Source organism: Narcine bancroftii, chromosome 7 (assembly GCF_036971445.1).
Source record: "Narcine bancroftii isolate sNarBan1 chromosome 7, sNarBan1.hap1, whole genome shotgun sequence".
Classification (NCBI taxonomy): Eukaryota; Metazoa; Chordata; class Chondrichthyes; order Torpediniformes; family Narcinidae; genus Narcine; species Narcine bancroftii.
Genome location: NC_091475.1, coordinates 180,664,505 through 180,679,703, shown reverse-complemented (window position 1 = coordinate 180,679,703; position 15,199 = coordinate 180,664,505). Strand labels below are relative to the sequence as shown.

The window sequence follows — 15,199 nt, the reverse complement described above, 5'->3', positions numbered from 1 at the left end:
TCTATTTCAAATACCACAATCTGCATCACCTCCCTCCTCTGCATTCTTAATACATTTGCACAGAGCAAGCTTGCATAGGAAAGAAGCAGAATATGCATTCAGGGCATTTTTCAATTGAGCAAGCCTGGAAACTAGTATATATAGTATTTTGACTACTTTTAGCACTAGTTAAATTAACAAATTCCATTCTAGACATGACCAGAACTTTTTAAGTAGCAATCAATCTGTATTGAATTATCCTAGACAAATGTTACTGTCCTGTCTTTTCACCATAAAAGTGAAGAAACTGGAAGATGAATATACTCATGATGGCACATCATACAATCTAGCACTGGTTCATAGATTAGTACGACATAGGAATATGTTTTGAAACTACAAATTTAGCTCCCATACAGGGAAAAAAGTCAATGACCTGACCAAAACTGCCAATATTTGGTTATACAGTATGGAAACAAGCTCTTTGGTCTCTATATAGCCTATATAGAGAGAATCAATGTCTCTTGTGCAGGAACAAGGACAAGGACACAAAGAAGCAGTCTATCAGAAGTTCAGTTTTAGCCCTACTAGAGACATATTATGCACCAAAGACATTATTTATTTAATTTACTTATTTATTAAAAAGACAATTTTTATCTGTAGAGAGAGCAGTTTCTATCTTCAATCTATGAAGCATAAACAATAATGAAGGCCTAATTAAGCAAATCAATTTTATCAATCATTTATAATTTATAACCTTTGCAATTGAACGAAAGTATTATTGAGGTATGATGGAAAACAAATCAAAACACCAATGCATGCTGGAGTGTGTAACATTAGAGTAAGAATCATCTGTGGAGCTGGAATTAAAATTAGACATTGAAGAAAGCACAGGCTCATGGAAAACCAGGCAGACGAGGAGAAGTGCCTCGGGAAAGAATAGAGGAACTGTGATAGTACAGATTCTATCACCAATGTGTATATGTACAGATTGTAGTGTAGGATGACTGTGATTGGCTGAGAGTGTAGCCACACCTACTGGCAGGTCTTAAAGGATTGCTCCTAGCCAGACCAGGTCATTCTAGACTGGTCGACCTACATGTGATATGCTCCAGTCTTCTAGTTAATAAAAGCCTTGGTTTGGATCAACAAGACTTTGATACTTTTGATGCACTCTACAGGAACTCTCTGAGAATAATCTACTAGATTAACTTTCAAAGTTATAAAAATGACCTGTAGACAATTTTAGACAAAAGGATAATAATTATAATTAAAACAACCCATGATCTGCTTTGGAAAGGCATTGACTCCATCAAAGAGGAATTAAAAATTAAGGTTCAAGATGCTGTTGGCATACTTCAAGAAGATAAATTTCCACCAATTGAGCACAGCAAAAATAGAAGAGCCCCAGAGGAATTCAGAAGCAGGAATACTCGTGCTGCACTTAGTTGTATTTTTTGTACATCTTTACATAATCTAATAAATCTCAAAATGAATTAAGATCTTTTTATAATTTTTTAATTTTTCACACTGTGAACCATATCAACCAAAATATGTACAAAAGTATCTCATTAAATTTACACAGTGGTCTTTTCTCCCCTTTATTCCCCCCCTTTCCCTCCCTCCCCTCTACCCACCCCCCTCCAAAACCCATAAATATTCAACATATACAATACAATAAAACCATGAAACAATATTTCCCACACAAAGGAAAATAAACGAGAAAAATACGTCATCTATTTATTACACACTGAATCTAGTCATTTTGTCTTCTTATCATTTTCATTCTAATTTTAGGGGATGGAGGTCGTAGGCAAGCTCTCTCTGATATGTTCCACGTATGGTTCCCAAATTTGTTCAAACATTGTGACTTTATTTTTTTTAATTATATGTTATTTTTTCCAATGGAATACATTTATTCATTTCCATGTACCAGTGCTGTATACTCATGCTCTCTTCCATTTTCCAAGTTGACATTATGCATTTTTTTGCTATCGCTAAGGCTATCATAATGAATTTTTTTTGCACTTTATCCAATTTGAGGCCTAATTCTCTACTTCTTATGTTACTTAAAAAAAAAATCTGTTTTTTTTGGTTTGTAATTTTATTTAGTATCTGATTGAATTCTTCCCAAAGCTTATTTACTTTTGTACATGCCCATGTTGCATGTAATGTTGTTCCCATTTCCTTCTTACAGTGAAAACATCTATCCGATAATGTTGATCCCATCTTTTTAATTTTTGAGGAGTAATATATACCCTGTGTGACCAATTCTACTGTATCATGCATAACCTTGTCTTTATTGTATTCTTCATAGTTCCAGAACATAACTTTTCCCATATTTCATTTTTTATCTTTATGTTTAGATCCTTTTCCCACTTCTGCTTAGGTTTATAGTTTATTTCATTTTCCTTCTCTTGCAGCTTAATGTACATGTTGGTTATAAATCTTTTAATTATCATTGTGTCTGTAATCACATATTCAAAGCTGCTTCCTTCTGGTAATCTCAATCTGTTTCCCAATTTATCCTTTAAATAAGCTTTCAATTGGTGATATGCAAACATTGTACCATAGTTATTCCATATTTGTACTAAAGGAAAGGTTGCCTATTGTAAAAGGGATTAGCAGATTTTGCGTCAATAATAATTTTGGTATTTGATCATTTGTTTTTTTTCCTTTCTAAGTGGATCATCTACTGGTGAGTTTTTATATTGCACCAGCTTTTCATCCCACTTATAAAGTATATGTTCCGGTACCTTTTCCCCTATTTTATCTAGTTCCATCTTAGTCCAGTCTGGTTTGTCCCTTGTCTGGTAAAAATCTGATAAATACTTCAAATGTGCGGCTCTATAATAATTTCTAAAACTTGGTAACTGTAAATCACCTTGATTATACCTCTCTGTTAATTTATCTAACGCTACCCTTGGATTCCTCCCTTTCCACAAGAATTTCCTTATTATTCTCTTTAGTTCCTTAAAGAATTTTTCTGTTAAAGGAATTGGTAATGTTTGAAATAAGTATTGTATCCTTGGGAACATGTTCATTTTAATGCAGTTTACCCTCCCTATCAACGTTAGTGGTAATTCTTTCCAATGTTCTTAGTCTTCCTGCAATTTCTTTATTAGTGGCTGATAATTTAATTTGTACAAGTGGCTTGTTATTAGCTAACCTGATCCCTAGGTATCAGATTGCTTGTGCTTGCCATTTAAATGGTGATTCTTTTTTAAATTCTGTATAGTCTGCATTACTCATTGGCATCACTTCACTTTTATTTGCGTTGATCTTGTACCCGATATTTCTTCAATTTCTTATGTAATTCTTTTACTGATACCTCTGGTTCTGTTAGGTAGACTATGATGTCATCTGCAAATAAGCTGATTTTATACTTCTTTTTCTTTATTTTTATCCCTTTTATTTTATTTTCTATTCTTATCAGTTCTGCCAAAGGTTCTATTGCTAAGGCAAACAATGAGGGGGATAGTGGACATCCCTATCTAGTTGACCTACTTAATTTAAAGTGACTCGATACATATCCATTTACTGCTACGTTCGCCAATGGTTGATTATACAATGCTTTAATCCAATTTATATATTTTTCTGGTAGATTGAACTTCTGTAATACTTTAAACATGTAGTTCCACTCTACTCTGTCAAAGGCTTTTTCTGTGTCTAGAGCAACAGCTACTTATTTCCTTGAACTGCGTGGATTAGATAATAAGTTTGCAGACATTGTCCGCTGTTCGTCTTTTCTTAATAAATCCAGTTTGATCTTGTTTTACTATTTTAGGTACACAGTCAGCCAATCTGTTTGCTAATAATTTCGCTATTTTAGTCTGAGTTAAGTAGAGATATTTGTCTATATGATGTTCGTGTTAATTGATTCTTCCCCGTCTTTGGTATTACTGTAATTATTGCTGTCTTACATGAATTTGGTAAGTTTTGTGTTTCTTCTATCTGGTTCATTACTTCCAGGAGAGGAGGAATTAATAACTCTTTAAATGTTTTATAAAATTCTATTGGAAATTCATCCTCTCTAGGTGTTTTATTGTTCAGCAGCTTTTTTAATATATCCTGTACTTCCTCTATTTCAAATGGTTTTATCAACTTGTTTTGCTCCTCTTCTTGCAATTTCGGCAGTTCAATTTTAGCTAAAAATTCCTCTATTGTATCATCTTTCTCCTCGTTCTCAGTTTGATTCAATTGTTCATAAAATTCCTTAAAATTTTCATTAATCTCTGTTGGATTATATGTAATTTGTTTGTCCTTTTTCCTTGATGCCAGTATCATTCTTTTAGCTTGTTCTGTTTTAAGTTGCCAGGCTAATATTTTATGTGTTTTTTCTCCCAGTTCATAATACTTTTGCTTTATTTTCATTGTTTTTCTCCACCTTGTACGTTTGTAATGTTTCGTTTTTAATTTTTTTGTCCGCCAATTCTCTCCTTTTCATTATATCATCCCTTTTTACTAATTCCTTTTCTGTACTTACTATCTCCCTTTCCAACTGCTCTATTTCCCGATTGTAATCCTTTTTCATCTTAGTCACATAACTTATTATCTGCCCTCTAATGAAGGCTTTCATTGTGTCGCATAATATAAATTTGTCTTTCAATGATCCTGTGTTTATTTCAAAATATGTTTTAATTTGGCATTCAATAAACTCCCTAAATTCCTGTCTTTTAAGTAGCATGGAGTTTAACCTCCATCTATATGTTCTTGGTGGGATCTCCTCCAGTTCTATTGCTAATAATAGGGGTGAATGATCTGATAGTAGTCTAGCTTTATACTCAGTTTTCCTAACTCTCCCTTGAATATGGGCTGACAACAAAAACATATCAATCCTTGAGCAAGTTTTGTGCCTACTCGAGTAATATGAAAATTCCTTCTCTCTTGGGTGTTGCCTCCTCCATATATCCACAAGTTTCATTTCCTGCATTGATTTAACCATAAATTTGGATACTTTATTCTTTTTACTTGTCTTTTGTCCAGTTTTATCTAACATTGGGTCCAAATTAAGGTTAAAATCCCCTCCTATCAATATATTTCCTCGTGTGTCTGCAATCTTCAAAAAAATATCCTGCATAAACTTTTGATCCTCTTTATTAGGTGCATATATTTTCAGCAAATTCCAAAATTCTGAGTATATCTGACACTTTATCATTGCATACCTCCCTGCCAGGTCTATCATTTCCTCCTCTATTTTGATTGGTACATTTTTGTTAACTAGTATGGCTACACCTCTAGCTTTTGAATTATGGGATGCTGCTGTTATGTGTCCTACACAGTTTCTCTTTAGTTTGTTATGTTCTGCTTCAGTTAGGTGCATTTCCTGCACAGATGCTATATCTATCTTTTTCCTTCTTCCATAAATTTAGTAGCTTCTTCCTTTTAATTTGGTTATGTATTCCATTAATGTTTATAGTCATATAGTTCAACATGGCCATCTTATATCTTGCATACACCTCTTTTTCACCTCTTTGCCACCTCCATCCCCTTTCCCCATTTTCATCTCTTAGTTTTCTCTTATTACACTTAATGTACAACACATTTAAGACATAAAGTACCCCCGGAGTTCCCATATCCACTAATACCTTAACCCCAAAAGTTCCCCCCTCTCTGAGTTGACCCATACCCCTTGCCGGGCAACTACAACTCCCCTTTTCATTTGGATTGTGATCTTGTTCACAGCGTCAACTGATTTTGCAGTGACGGTTATTCCCCCTCCACCCAGCCCTCTCCAGAAAACATTTTTTTTTTAAACACATATAACAAAGCTCTCTCTTCCTCCCCCCTTACTTCCCCTTTTCCTTCCCTTCTCTTTTCCCTCTTCAGCTCTTTACATATACATTATTTTAACATCTTTATATATACTTTATTCCCGTTCTTCATTCTTGTTACATCTCTTCTCCTGTCCTGCAAATGTTCTGTGAATTCTTGCGCTTTCTCTGGATCCGAGAATAGTCTGTTTGGCTCCCCGGATATAAATATTTTAAGCACGGCTGGATGTCTTAATATGAATTTGTAACCTTTTTTCAATAAAGTTGATTTCGCTGTATTAAATTCCTTCCTCCTCTTTAAGAGTTTGAAACTTATGTCTGGGTAAAAAAATATTTTTTGACCCTTGTATTTCAATGGTTTATTATCTTCTCTACTTTTATTCCTTGCCCACTCCAGTATATTTTCTTTTGTTATTAGGTTGAAAAGTTTAGAGGGAAAATTAGGGAGAACTTTTTGACTCAGAGAGTGGTGGGAATTTGGAACGAGTTGCCATCTGATTTGGTAGCTACGGGCTTACTTTTAAGTTTTATGAATAAATTGGATAGATACATGGATGAGAGAGGTCTGGAGGGTTATAGAATGGGTGCAGGTCAGTGGGACTAGCGGAATGATGTTTCAGTACAGACTAGACAGACTGAACGGCCTGTGTTTTGTGCTGTCATTTTCTATGTTCTAAAGGTGGGGTATAAAAAAGTAACTAACTTTCTGCAATCAAACTAAATATATGCAATGAAAGTGTATGGGATGAAGATAAATGATGGACATCGTGATAAGTACAAAGGAGGACAAAAGAATTGCAGAGATAATGGGCATGTCTTGCAAAAGCAGAAGACAATGAAGGGAGAAGAAAAAAATAATGGAAAGAAAGATTTAAAGATGTAGAAATAAAGAAGAATTGCAAATAGGACCAGGAGGCAACAAACTAACACTGAGATCCAATGTGCAACAACACTTACTATTGCAGATACAATTGAATGCAACAACATTAATTTTAATATATATATTGAACACAGGGTAAATTAAAGATATCCATGAATTTCTTAAGCACAGATCTGGAGATCAACGGTACTCTCTGAAAAGCAAATGGCATCATATGGATCAGTGCCTATTGCTGATAGGTCAGGTTTCTCACAAGGATTTGGGGCATTAATTTCAAAATACTTCAGGGTATGATATGCAGTGGGCCCTCCATGGTTTGGTGGCCTGTTCAAACTCTTATATCTTTCTTGTTGCAGTCTACAAAAAAAGGAAAATAATATTACTAGTAAACTTCATTTAATTTATTCACCAGCTGGCAAAAAGGGAAGGATCCTGTAAAACTTCAAATTCAAATAAGCCTCCTATTTGGTGTTTTCCACCTGCCATTTTGTTCAATGTGTCACACAAGAAAATCCAGTTTAAATTTTTTAAATGAAGTTATACAAGGTTCATTAAATTATGCTACCAATAGCAAACAGATTGCAATCGCAAACTGTATACAATATTTATAAAGCAAATGAAAGTTCACTTTATAATCAACTTGCATTGTTCAAGATGCACTCAAGTCCAAGAGATTCTCCAGTTGTTTAAGTTATATCCTGTTTCTGTACAGAGCAAGTTTGAATCTATGCAAAATGAACATTGGGAGTTCACAAAGACTACAAAGAAGTACTTCATACATGAAAACTGCAGTTTGAATCACCTTTATTAAGTGCAACTGAATTACAATTGTGCATTTTTATTTATGTACAAGTTTAACAACATTCAGTGGTTAATTTTAAAAGGGGTTTTCCTGAAAGAAGGATATTAGCTAAAACAATTTCTATCCTTGCTTTTATTTATAGACACCACCAAGAAACTGAATCTTGAGAAAACTGTTGAACTCCCTTGCATAAGGGATCTTCTGTGACCACAAAGTGATACCTATGATCCCAATTTGTACATTCTCCCCAAGACCATGTAGGTTTCCATAAAATGCTGCAGTTTTCTTCAACATCCCAAAAAAAACATGCAGATTGGTCAGTTAAATGACCACTGTAGATTGCCCTTTATGTAATTGAGTGGTAGAATCTGGGAGGTGGATAGGGAGTAAAGTTGGCACAATTGCAGAAAGAAGAGGTAACAGGGAAAATGTTGGGAGAATAAGATTGCTCTAAGTCAGCATAGATGTGTTGGGCCAAAATACCCTCTGTCTATATTTTGCAGAAATACACACAAAAAAATCATTACAAGATCAATGGCATTTTTCTGTCATGTTTCTCATGTGATGATGTTTACACTGGGATATCATGATTTTATGTTGAAAATGAACTCTTGTCATTTATAAGTGGCTTTGCCAGCAAACCTTTGCGCAGATTGAAGCTTCTCTGCAGTTCAAAAATAACTTGATCTGTAGCCTTGATGCTGATGCCACTGGTCACAGAGGCTTTGTGCTCCTCATACATGATCAGTGTGTCCCTGACGCATGATCTTAAGATTTTTGACTGCTCTGTGCGTTCCTAGTGCATGACGTTGAGATGCTCAATACTGTCACAAATTTTTCTTCTCCATGTTGAGCATCCCCAAAATTCAGTCAGGTTATTGTACATCTTCAAGGAACCATTGAATAGTTTTTTTCTGTCTGGGGTTCTCTTCCCAGAGCAGAGCTCGCAATGGTGCTTTGGGTAGCTGATGTTGGGTCTGAGTGACATGATTTGTCCAACAGTGCTGATTGAGTCTCTAGAGCTTCAGTGCTAGGGGATGCTGAATTATGATTGGTGTTGGGCTGCTTATCCTTGCAGTAGACTTTGAAGATTTTTTGGGGATAGTTTTGATGTTATTTTTCCAGGGCCTTCAAGTGCCTGCTGCTGGTCTCAAAAGCACTGCTGCTGGTCTCAAAAGCACTGCTGCTGGTCTCAAAAGCACTGCTGCTGGTCTCAAAAGCACTGCTGCTGGTCTCAAAAGCACTGCTGCTGGTCTCAAAAGCACTGCTGCTGGTCTCAAAAGCACTGCTGCTGGTCTCAAAAGCACTGCTGCTGGTCTCAAAAGCACTGCTGCTGGTCTCAAAAGCACTGCTGCTGGTCTCAAAAGCACTGCTGCTGGTCTCAAAAGCACTGCTGCTGGTCTCAAAAGCACTGCTGCTTAGCAAACCATTAGTTTGTTGCAGGTCAGTGATCCTCAACTGAACAAAGGATGTACTGTCACATTGAAGAAAATCGTAGATTTTGTCTTTGACATCTGTCTTTATCAAGAGCTAGCCCCTGAACATAACCTACTTTTTACATGGTCTCATCATAAATCCTTATTATTGGAGGCTAATGTAGTGTAGCGGAGGCAGGTTAGTACAGGAACTGTTCTTGCAGATTTTGAGTAGCTCAAATGTTAAAGCAGGTTGACGATATCTTGGGAGTTCTGCCACCAAGCATGTATAAATATATGCATCATCGGCTGCCAAGATTTATGAGACCTTGGATCTGGAATGTCATCACCATACATTAATTCTACAGATTTATTCCACTGTCAGTGTTGTGGTGAGGAGAATTGAGAAACAAAAGTGTTGGGAAAATGATGTAGCCTTGTTTGACACTGGTCTTCATGTTATAGACACTTTAATTATCAACCTGACAAAATCACTTAAATAGTAGAAAACCACTTCCCATGAGGCAGAACAGAAATGCCATTGCTATTATCTGCCTGTCACTCATCAGCATCTATGCTGCATGCAGGTTAGGTTTTTGAAAGTGTAGTTTAAGTTATTAAGTTCAAGCTATTTTTGGAGTGTTCCACATTGGTCTAAGTATACAAAGCCCATATTGCACGTGCAATATGAGAAACTCTCATTTCTAGGCAACAAATATCTCAAAACCATTACCTTTTGCCAAGATTGTTCTGGACTGACACCTTCTTTATTTCTTCTTTGATATCTTCATCTGAAATGATGACTTTTGGAGATTTGTGTTGCAGGTCCTAAAGTACAGCACAGGAAAAGTCTAATTAATCCTATGTTGCCCCTCTACAAAAGTTCTTTTTACATTCTCATTACTTGTATGGTTTTCATTGGTTTCTTTTGTTCATGAACTCTAGAGATTTTAGACAAAATCATTAAAAGGTTTTGAAGGAAAGGGGTATCATTATTTATATTTAAAGTGTAGTTATTGGAACACCTCTACAGTTACAAGCATGAAAAAAATGCTGATATGTTTTGCAATGTGTTGAACCAATTTTATCCCCATCTCAGCACTTTACTACCGACTGATATTCTAAAAGATTTAAGTGATTTACTTTGTTAGAGAATGGAAAACAGGGGAGTAAGTACCAAATTTTCTTGTGACAGATAGAAAGCTTTCCCATTATAAAATCTTTGAAGATAGTTTTCAATTAATACATTATGAAATAAAATATTTATCATATTTATATTTTCTTATGACATAGTGGGATGCCATTCTGCTTATTGAGTCTATGGCCCCTCAGTCCCATTCCCCAATTACTTTCCCATGACCTATTCCCTTTCACACATTCATCAGCTCCACCCTGATCCTTCTGTCATCTATGTAAAGGCAGTTTTTGGGGCTATTTAATCTATCAGAATGTCTTTAGGAGTTGGAGAAAACTGGAATACTCAAGAGAAACACATGCTTCACAGTAAATGTATATATTGGACAACATATTCATATTTGTTTTGGTTTTTTTAAATGGCCTTTCAAACTGGTTCCAAACCTTTGAGGCCGCAATTTGATCCTTTTCTTCATTTTGGTTCAAACTGATTATTACAGAGTTCTCTTCCTCCAACAATGGGTGAATGGGCAAGCTGAGCGGATCAACCAGAATTTCATGGGGAACCATTGGATGCATCCATGATGCTGGAGCATAAATATCCCAAGGCTGTGGCTGCCCAAAAGTTCCTTCAAAGAAATCAAGTAAACACTCATTAACCAGGCATAATTAAGATTCAAGACAAAGCAATTATATTTTCAAACTGTCTGAAATCTGTTTTATTCCAGAAATAAGATATGGGCTTCTTTGTTGTTGCAAGATATTGTCAAACGATCTTTAAAGTGTGAACTGGAAGGAAGAAGGAGAATGAGATGAAAAAGTGTGGTGAAATGCCAGGGACATGAGAAGAGGAAGACATGGCCACATTCTGGAGCAGAATGGAAAAGGGGAATCACAAGAGCAGAGGGGATGAAAGGAATATTAAAAAAAAGATCAGATTTAACAGGGAGAGCCGAACAAAGGCAGGGGAAATGCTTCATTAGTCAGGATGATTAGTGCCCTCAGAAAGATCATGAGTAGTCTCAGTGCCCCCAAGGCGAGTATAAGAAATAAACCTCCAAATTTTTTCAAATGCTGGTATGGAGTAATAGGGGAGGAAAAGGGGAAACGAGAAGGCAAAAGAAAATGATAGTTTCAAAACTTAAAATTTAATGCCACAGATGAATTTCCAGTGAGAGAATGTGATGTGGTATCAAGGACAGAGAGCTGGCAGATTGCCAAATGTTTGGCTTGATTTTTGGCTGGCTAAATTATGTGCTATTTCATCAGCTGATGACATGAGTTCTGAAGTCCATTTTGTGTGTTTGTAGAAAGCTTGCTGTGTTTGTATCAAGAGTAACAACATGTTAAAAATTGATTGGTTTCATTGTGTTTTAGCAAGTGGTTGCAAAAGATGGCATTTAGATGCAAAATTTTCTTTTTAACCATTTAATATTTATACCAAACTATTGCTTTCACTCAGCATTGTATTTGCAATGTTTGTTTGCTATTGCTTTATATTTTAGTTTGCAGGGGCACATGATGAGATGAACAATTCACCATTTGTTATCATATTAATAATTACCAATTAACTCCCCATCCATAGTCCACAGTCGCACAGAGCCCTCAAAAGAAGATGTCACTATCACATTTTGTTCTTCTATCAATTCCATGCTGGAATATAAATTAAAAATAATTATCATTAAACAAAATAGAAATAAAACAAAAGGAAATGGAAGATTTTAGAACCTACAGCACAGTACACTCTGCATATTATTATATCAGAGACCAGCAACAATAGAAATTCACCAAGACAATGTTATTTTTAAAACAATATTTTTATTAATAATAACTATCAATATAACTTCTTACTTAAATCTAAACTTGTGTGTGTGTGTGCGCGCGTCCATCCTGCTATTTTCATGGATTAATCAAAAATTACCATTCCAATGCTCATGGTGGTTCACTGTTTTCCCTGACAGAGAGAAATAGCAGAAGTGTCCATTTCACAGAGCCATTCCAACTCTGTTTTTAGATCACTTGTTTGATCAATACCAGTTTCAGTTTCAATGTCCCAAAAAATGACTTCTCTCTCCACAGATGTCTTTTCCTTGGGTAAACAATCCATTGTTTGGGGTTTTAGTTGAGAGCATTAACTCTGTTTATGTTTTGGATTCAATGGTGCCTCTACATCTAGAAAATGTCATGAACTCTGTGTATCTTTTGCACCCTGCCAACCCCCAAAGTAACACTCACTAAAATCAAGTTTGCAGCAATACGTACCAAGTTACACTATTCACGTGGGCTCTCCAGTAGTTAACAACTATAACAGTGAAATAGACAAGGCAGCTTAATTAGTACTATCTAAATTTATTATTCATTACCTTTTTTACATTACAAAATGGTTTTCAATCAATGTTAATATTCTTATCACATCATTGGTTTCTTTAATTCAATTCATAATAAGATAAGTAGCAGCAAGAGTAGGTATCTGGGCCATCCAGCCTGCTCCACCATTCAATAAGATTGTGGCTGATCTGGCCATGAACTTGGGTCTATTTACCCACCCATTCCCCATAACTCTTAAATTCCCCTACTCTTCAAATATCCATTTGTGTCTAAAATAACCAATGAAAAAGCCTCTACTGCTTCCTTTGGCAGAGATTTCCCCAGATTCAAGACACTCTGGGGAAAGCACTTCTGTCTTTCTGAAGTCCAGGTTACCCAATTGCTCCTCATAAGATAACCCCTTGATTTCTGGACTCAAACTGGTGAAACTCCTCTGCATTGCCTCTAAATCCAGTATATTGTTTCTCAAGTAAGGAGATCAGAACTGTGTGCAGTACTCGAAATGCATTCTTAGCACTATCCTGTAAAGTTGCAGCAGAAACTCCCTGCTCTGAAATTTAACCCCCCTCTATAATGAAGGTAAACATCCCATTTGACTTCTTGATTACCTGCTGCACCTACAAATTAACTTTTGTGATTCATGCACAAGCACTCCCATCTTCCTTTGCACAACAGCATGTGTAGTTTTTCATCATTTAACTAAGAGTTTAATTTATTATTATTTTGTTTCCAAAGTGGATGACCTCAAATTTACCAACACTGCACCCCATAGGCTATAACCTTGCCCATTATTTGTGACCTTTACCTTTATACGTCTGCAGACTCTGTCTCCTCCGTACAATTTGATTAGCCACTCAATTTAATGTCATCAGAAAATTTAGATATGCTACACTTAGTCCCTTCTCCCAAATCATTTATGTTTATTGTGAACAGTTACTGGCCCAGCACCCCACTAACTACCAATTGCCAACCCATTTATCCTAACTTTCTCCTTTCTATTGGAAAACCAATCCACTATCCATGATATATTACCCCCAAATCCACGCGGCACCTTATTGAACACCTTCTGAAAATTTACATATACCACATCCACCTGGTTCCCTCTATCTACTACATTTGTTATATCCTCAATGTGAGAGATAAGTAAAACTGATATAAAAATATGAAGATGAGGAAACTAGTATAGATATAGATGGCAGAGGTCGACAGCATCGAGTCCACGCTGCTGAGATCCAGCTGCGCTGGGTGGGTCACGTCTCCAGAATGGAGGACCATCGCCTTCCCAAGATTGTGTTATATGGCGAGCTCTCCACTGGCCACCGTGACAGAGGTGCACCAAAGAAAAAGTACAAGGACTGCCTAAAGAAAGCTCTTGGTGCCTGCCCCATTGACCACTGCCAGTGGGCTGATACCGCCTCAAACCGTGCATCTTGGCGCCTCACAGTTTGGCGGGCAGCAACCTCCTTTGAAGAAGACCGCAGAGCCCACCTCACTGACAAAAGGCAAAGGAGGAAAAACCCAACACCCAACCCCAACCAACCAATTTTCCCCTGCAACCGCTGCAACCGTGTCTGCCTGTCCCGCATCGGACTTGTCAGCCACAAACGAGCCTGCAGCTGACGTGGACATTTACCCCCTCCATAAATCTTCGTCCGCGAAGCCAAGCCAAAGAAGATATGTGTAATAAATAAAGCCAGTATGAATAAGATAAGGATAGATAATAGATAATAGAATGTAGGAAGTAAAGTTAGTTTGGATAAGATAAGGGTCTTTTAGCCTTAGACAGAATTAGCAAGTTCTGCATATAAGAAGGTTGTAGCCCTGAGAGTTGGTAAGGTGTGAATTAGAACAAAGGCAGGTTTGTGAATAAGGACAATGACATGATGGGACACTGACAGGATACCCCCTGGTCCTCCAAGTTCACAGAAACAGCACGTAGGCAGACAGGATTGCCTCATGCCAAACTCATCCAGAAGGCAGAAGAATGTAAGGGGGAGGGTACTTCTATTCTGAAATCAACTGTAAAAGTTGGGTGAGCCCCAGTGTATGTGTGTATTCCCAGGGTAAGGGGAAGCACCCAACTTTGCACTGTTATATAATAAATGTTCTTTGTTCTCAATTTTTGTCTCAAGCAAATTCTGTGAAGGTACTTCTGTTTCTCACACTCAAGAACTCCTGTAAGTTAGTTAAACATAACCTGCCCTTTCTGAATCCATGGTGCATCTGCCTGATGGAGGTTTCAATCTAAATGTCTTGTTTTCTCTTCCTTAATGATAGCTTCAAACATTTCCCCAACTGTGGGCATTAACCTAACTGGTTTATAGTTACAAGCCTTTATCTATCTACCCTCTTTTTTAAACAGTGGAGTTAAATTTGGTGTTTTTCAATTTTAAACTTTCACTGTTCCAAAGAAAAGAGCTCATCCAATTATTCCTCAAAGATACAAATTTCCATCCTGGAAATCTCCATAAATCACCTCTGCAACCTCTCCATTGCATCATGTTCTTCCTTTATTGTGGTGATCAGAATTGTATAGATTCTATGCCTGTACTTTCTTTTCATTGCTGTAAGAAATTACTTATCTTCCATTCTACTTATTATCCAGATCAAAACCAAACATTAGTCAAACCTTCCAAAAGAAAGTCATGAAAATTAAGTATTTCCACTTACAAAAACAAATATTTTCATCATTATATAATCTGAGTATATTCCAGTAATAATTTCATTAATTGCCCTGCGAAACAAGAATGACTTTTTTTTATTTCATGCTACCAAAACAAAACACCTTGAATCAAATATGTAATGATATACTGTAGTAAATAAAATGCAACAATTCTGCCTCAAAGAATATTCTTCTTATTATTATCAATATCATTATATTGAGACAACA

General features: G+C 36.3%; 1 protein-coding gene across 1 annotated transcript in view; it reads right to left on the bottom strand.

Annotated features, from left to right (window-relative positions):
• Positions 1 to 6,726: 6,726 nt before the first annotated feature.
• Positions 6,727 to 15,199, bottom strand: part of wdr95 (WD40 repeat domain 95) — a 158,042-nt gene continuing 149,569 nt past the window's right edge. Inside the window, exons 26-30 of the mRNA XM_069891576.1 lie at positions 12,244 to 12,283; positions 11,546 to 11,634; positions 10,426 to 10,610; positions 9,581 to 9,675; positions 6,727 to 6,987 (exon numbers count right to left, since the gene is read on the bottom strand). Coding sequence (XP_069747677.1) covers positions 6,792 to 6,987; positions 9,581 to 9,675; positions 10,426 to 10,610; positions 11,546 to 11,634; positions 12,244 to 12,283 — 605 coding nt within the window. The 3' untranslated portion in view covers positions 6,727 to 6,791. The remainder of the gene's footprint in view (positions 6,988 to 9,580; positions 9,676 to 10,425; positions 10,611 to 11,545; positions 11,635 to 12,243; positions 12,284 to 15,199) is intronic.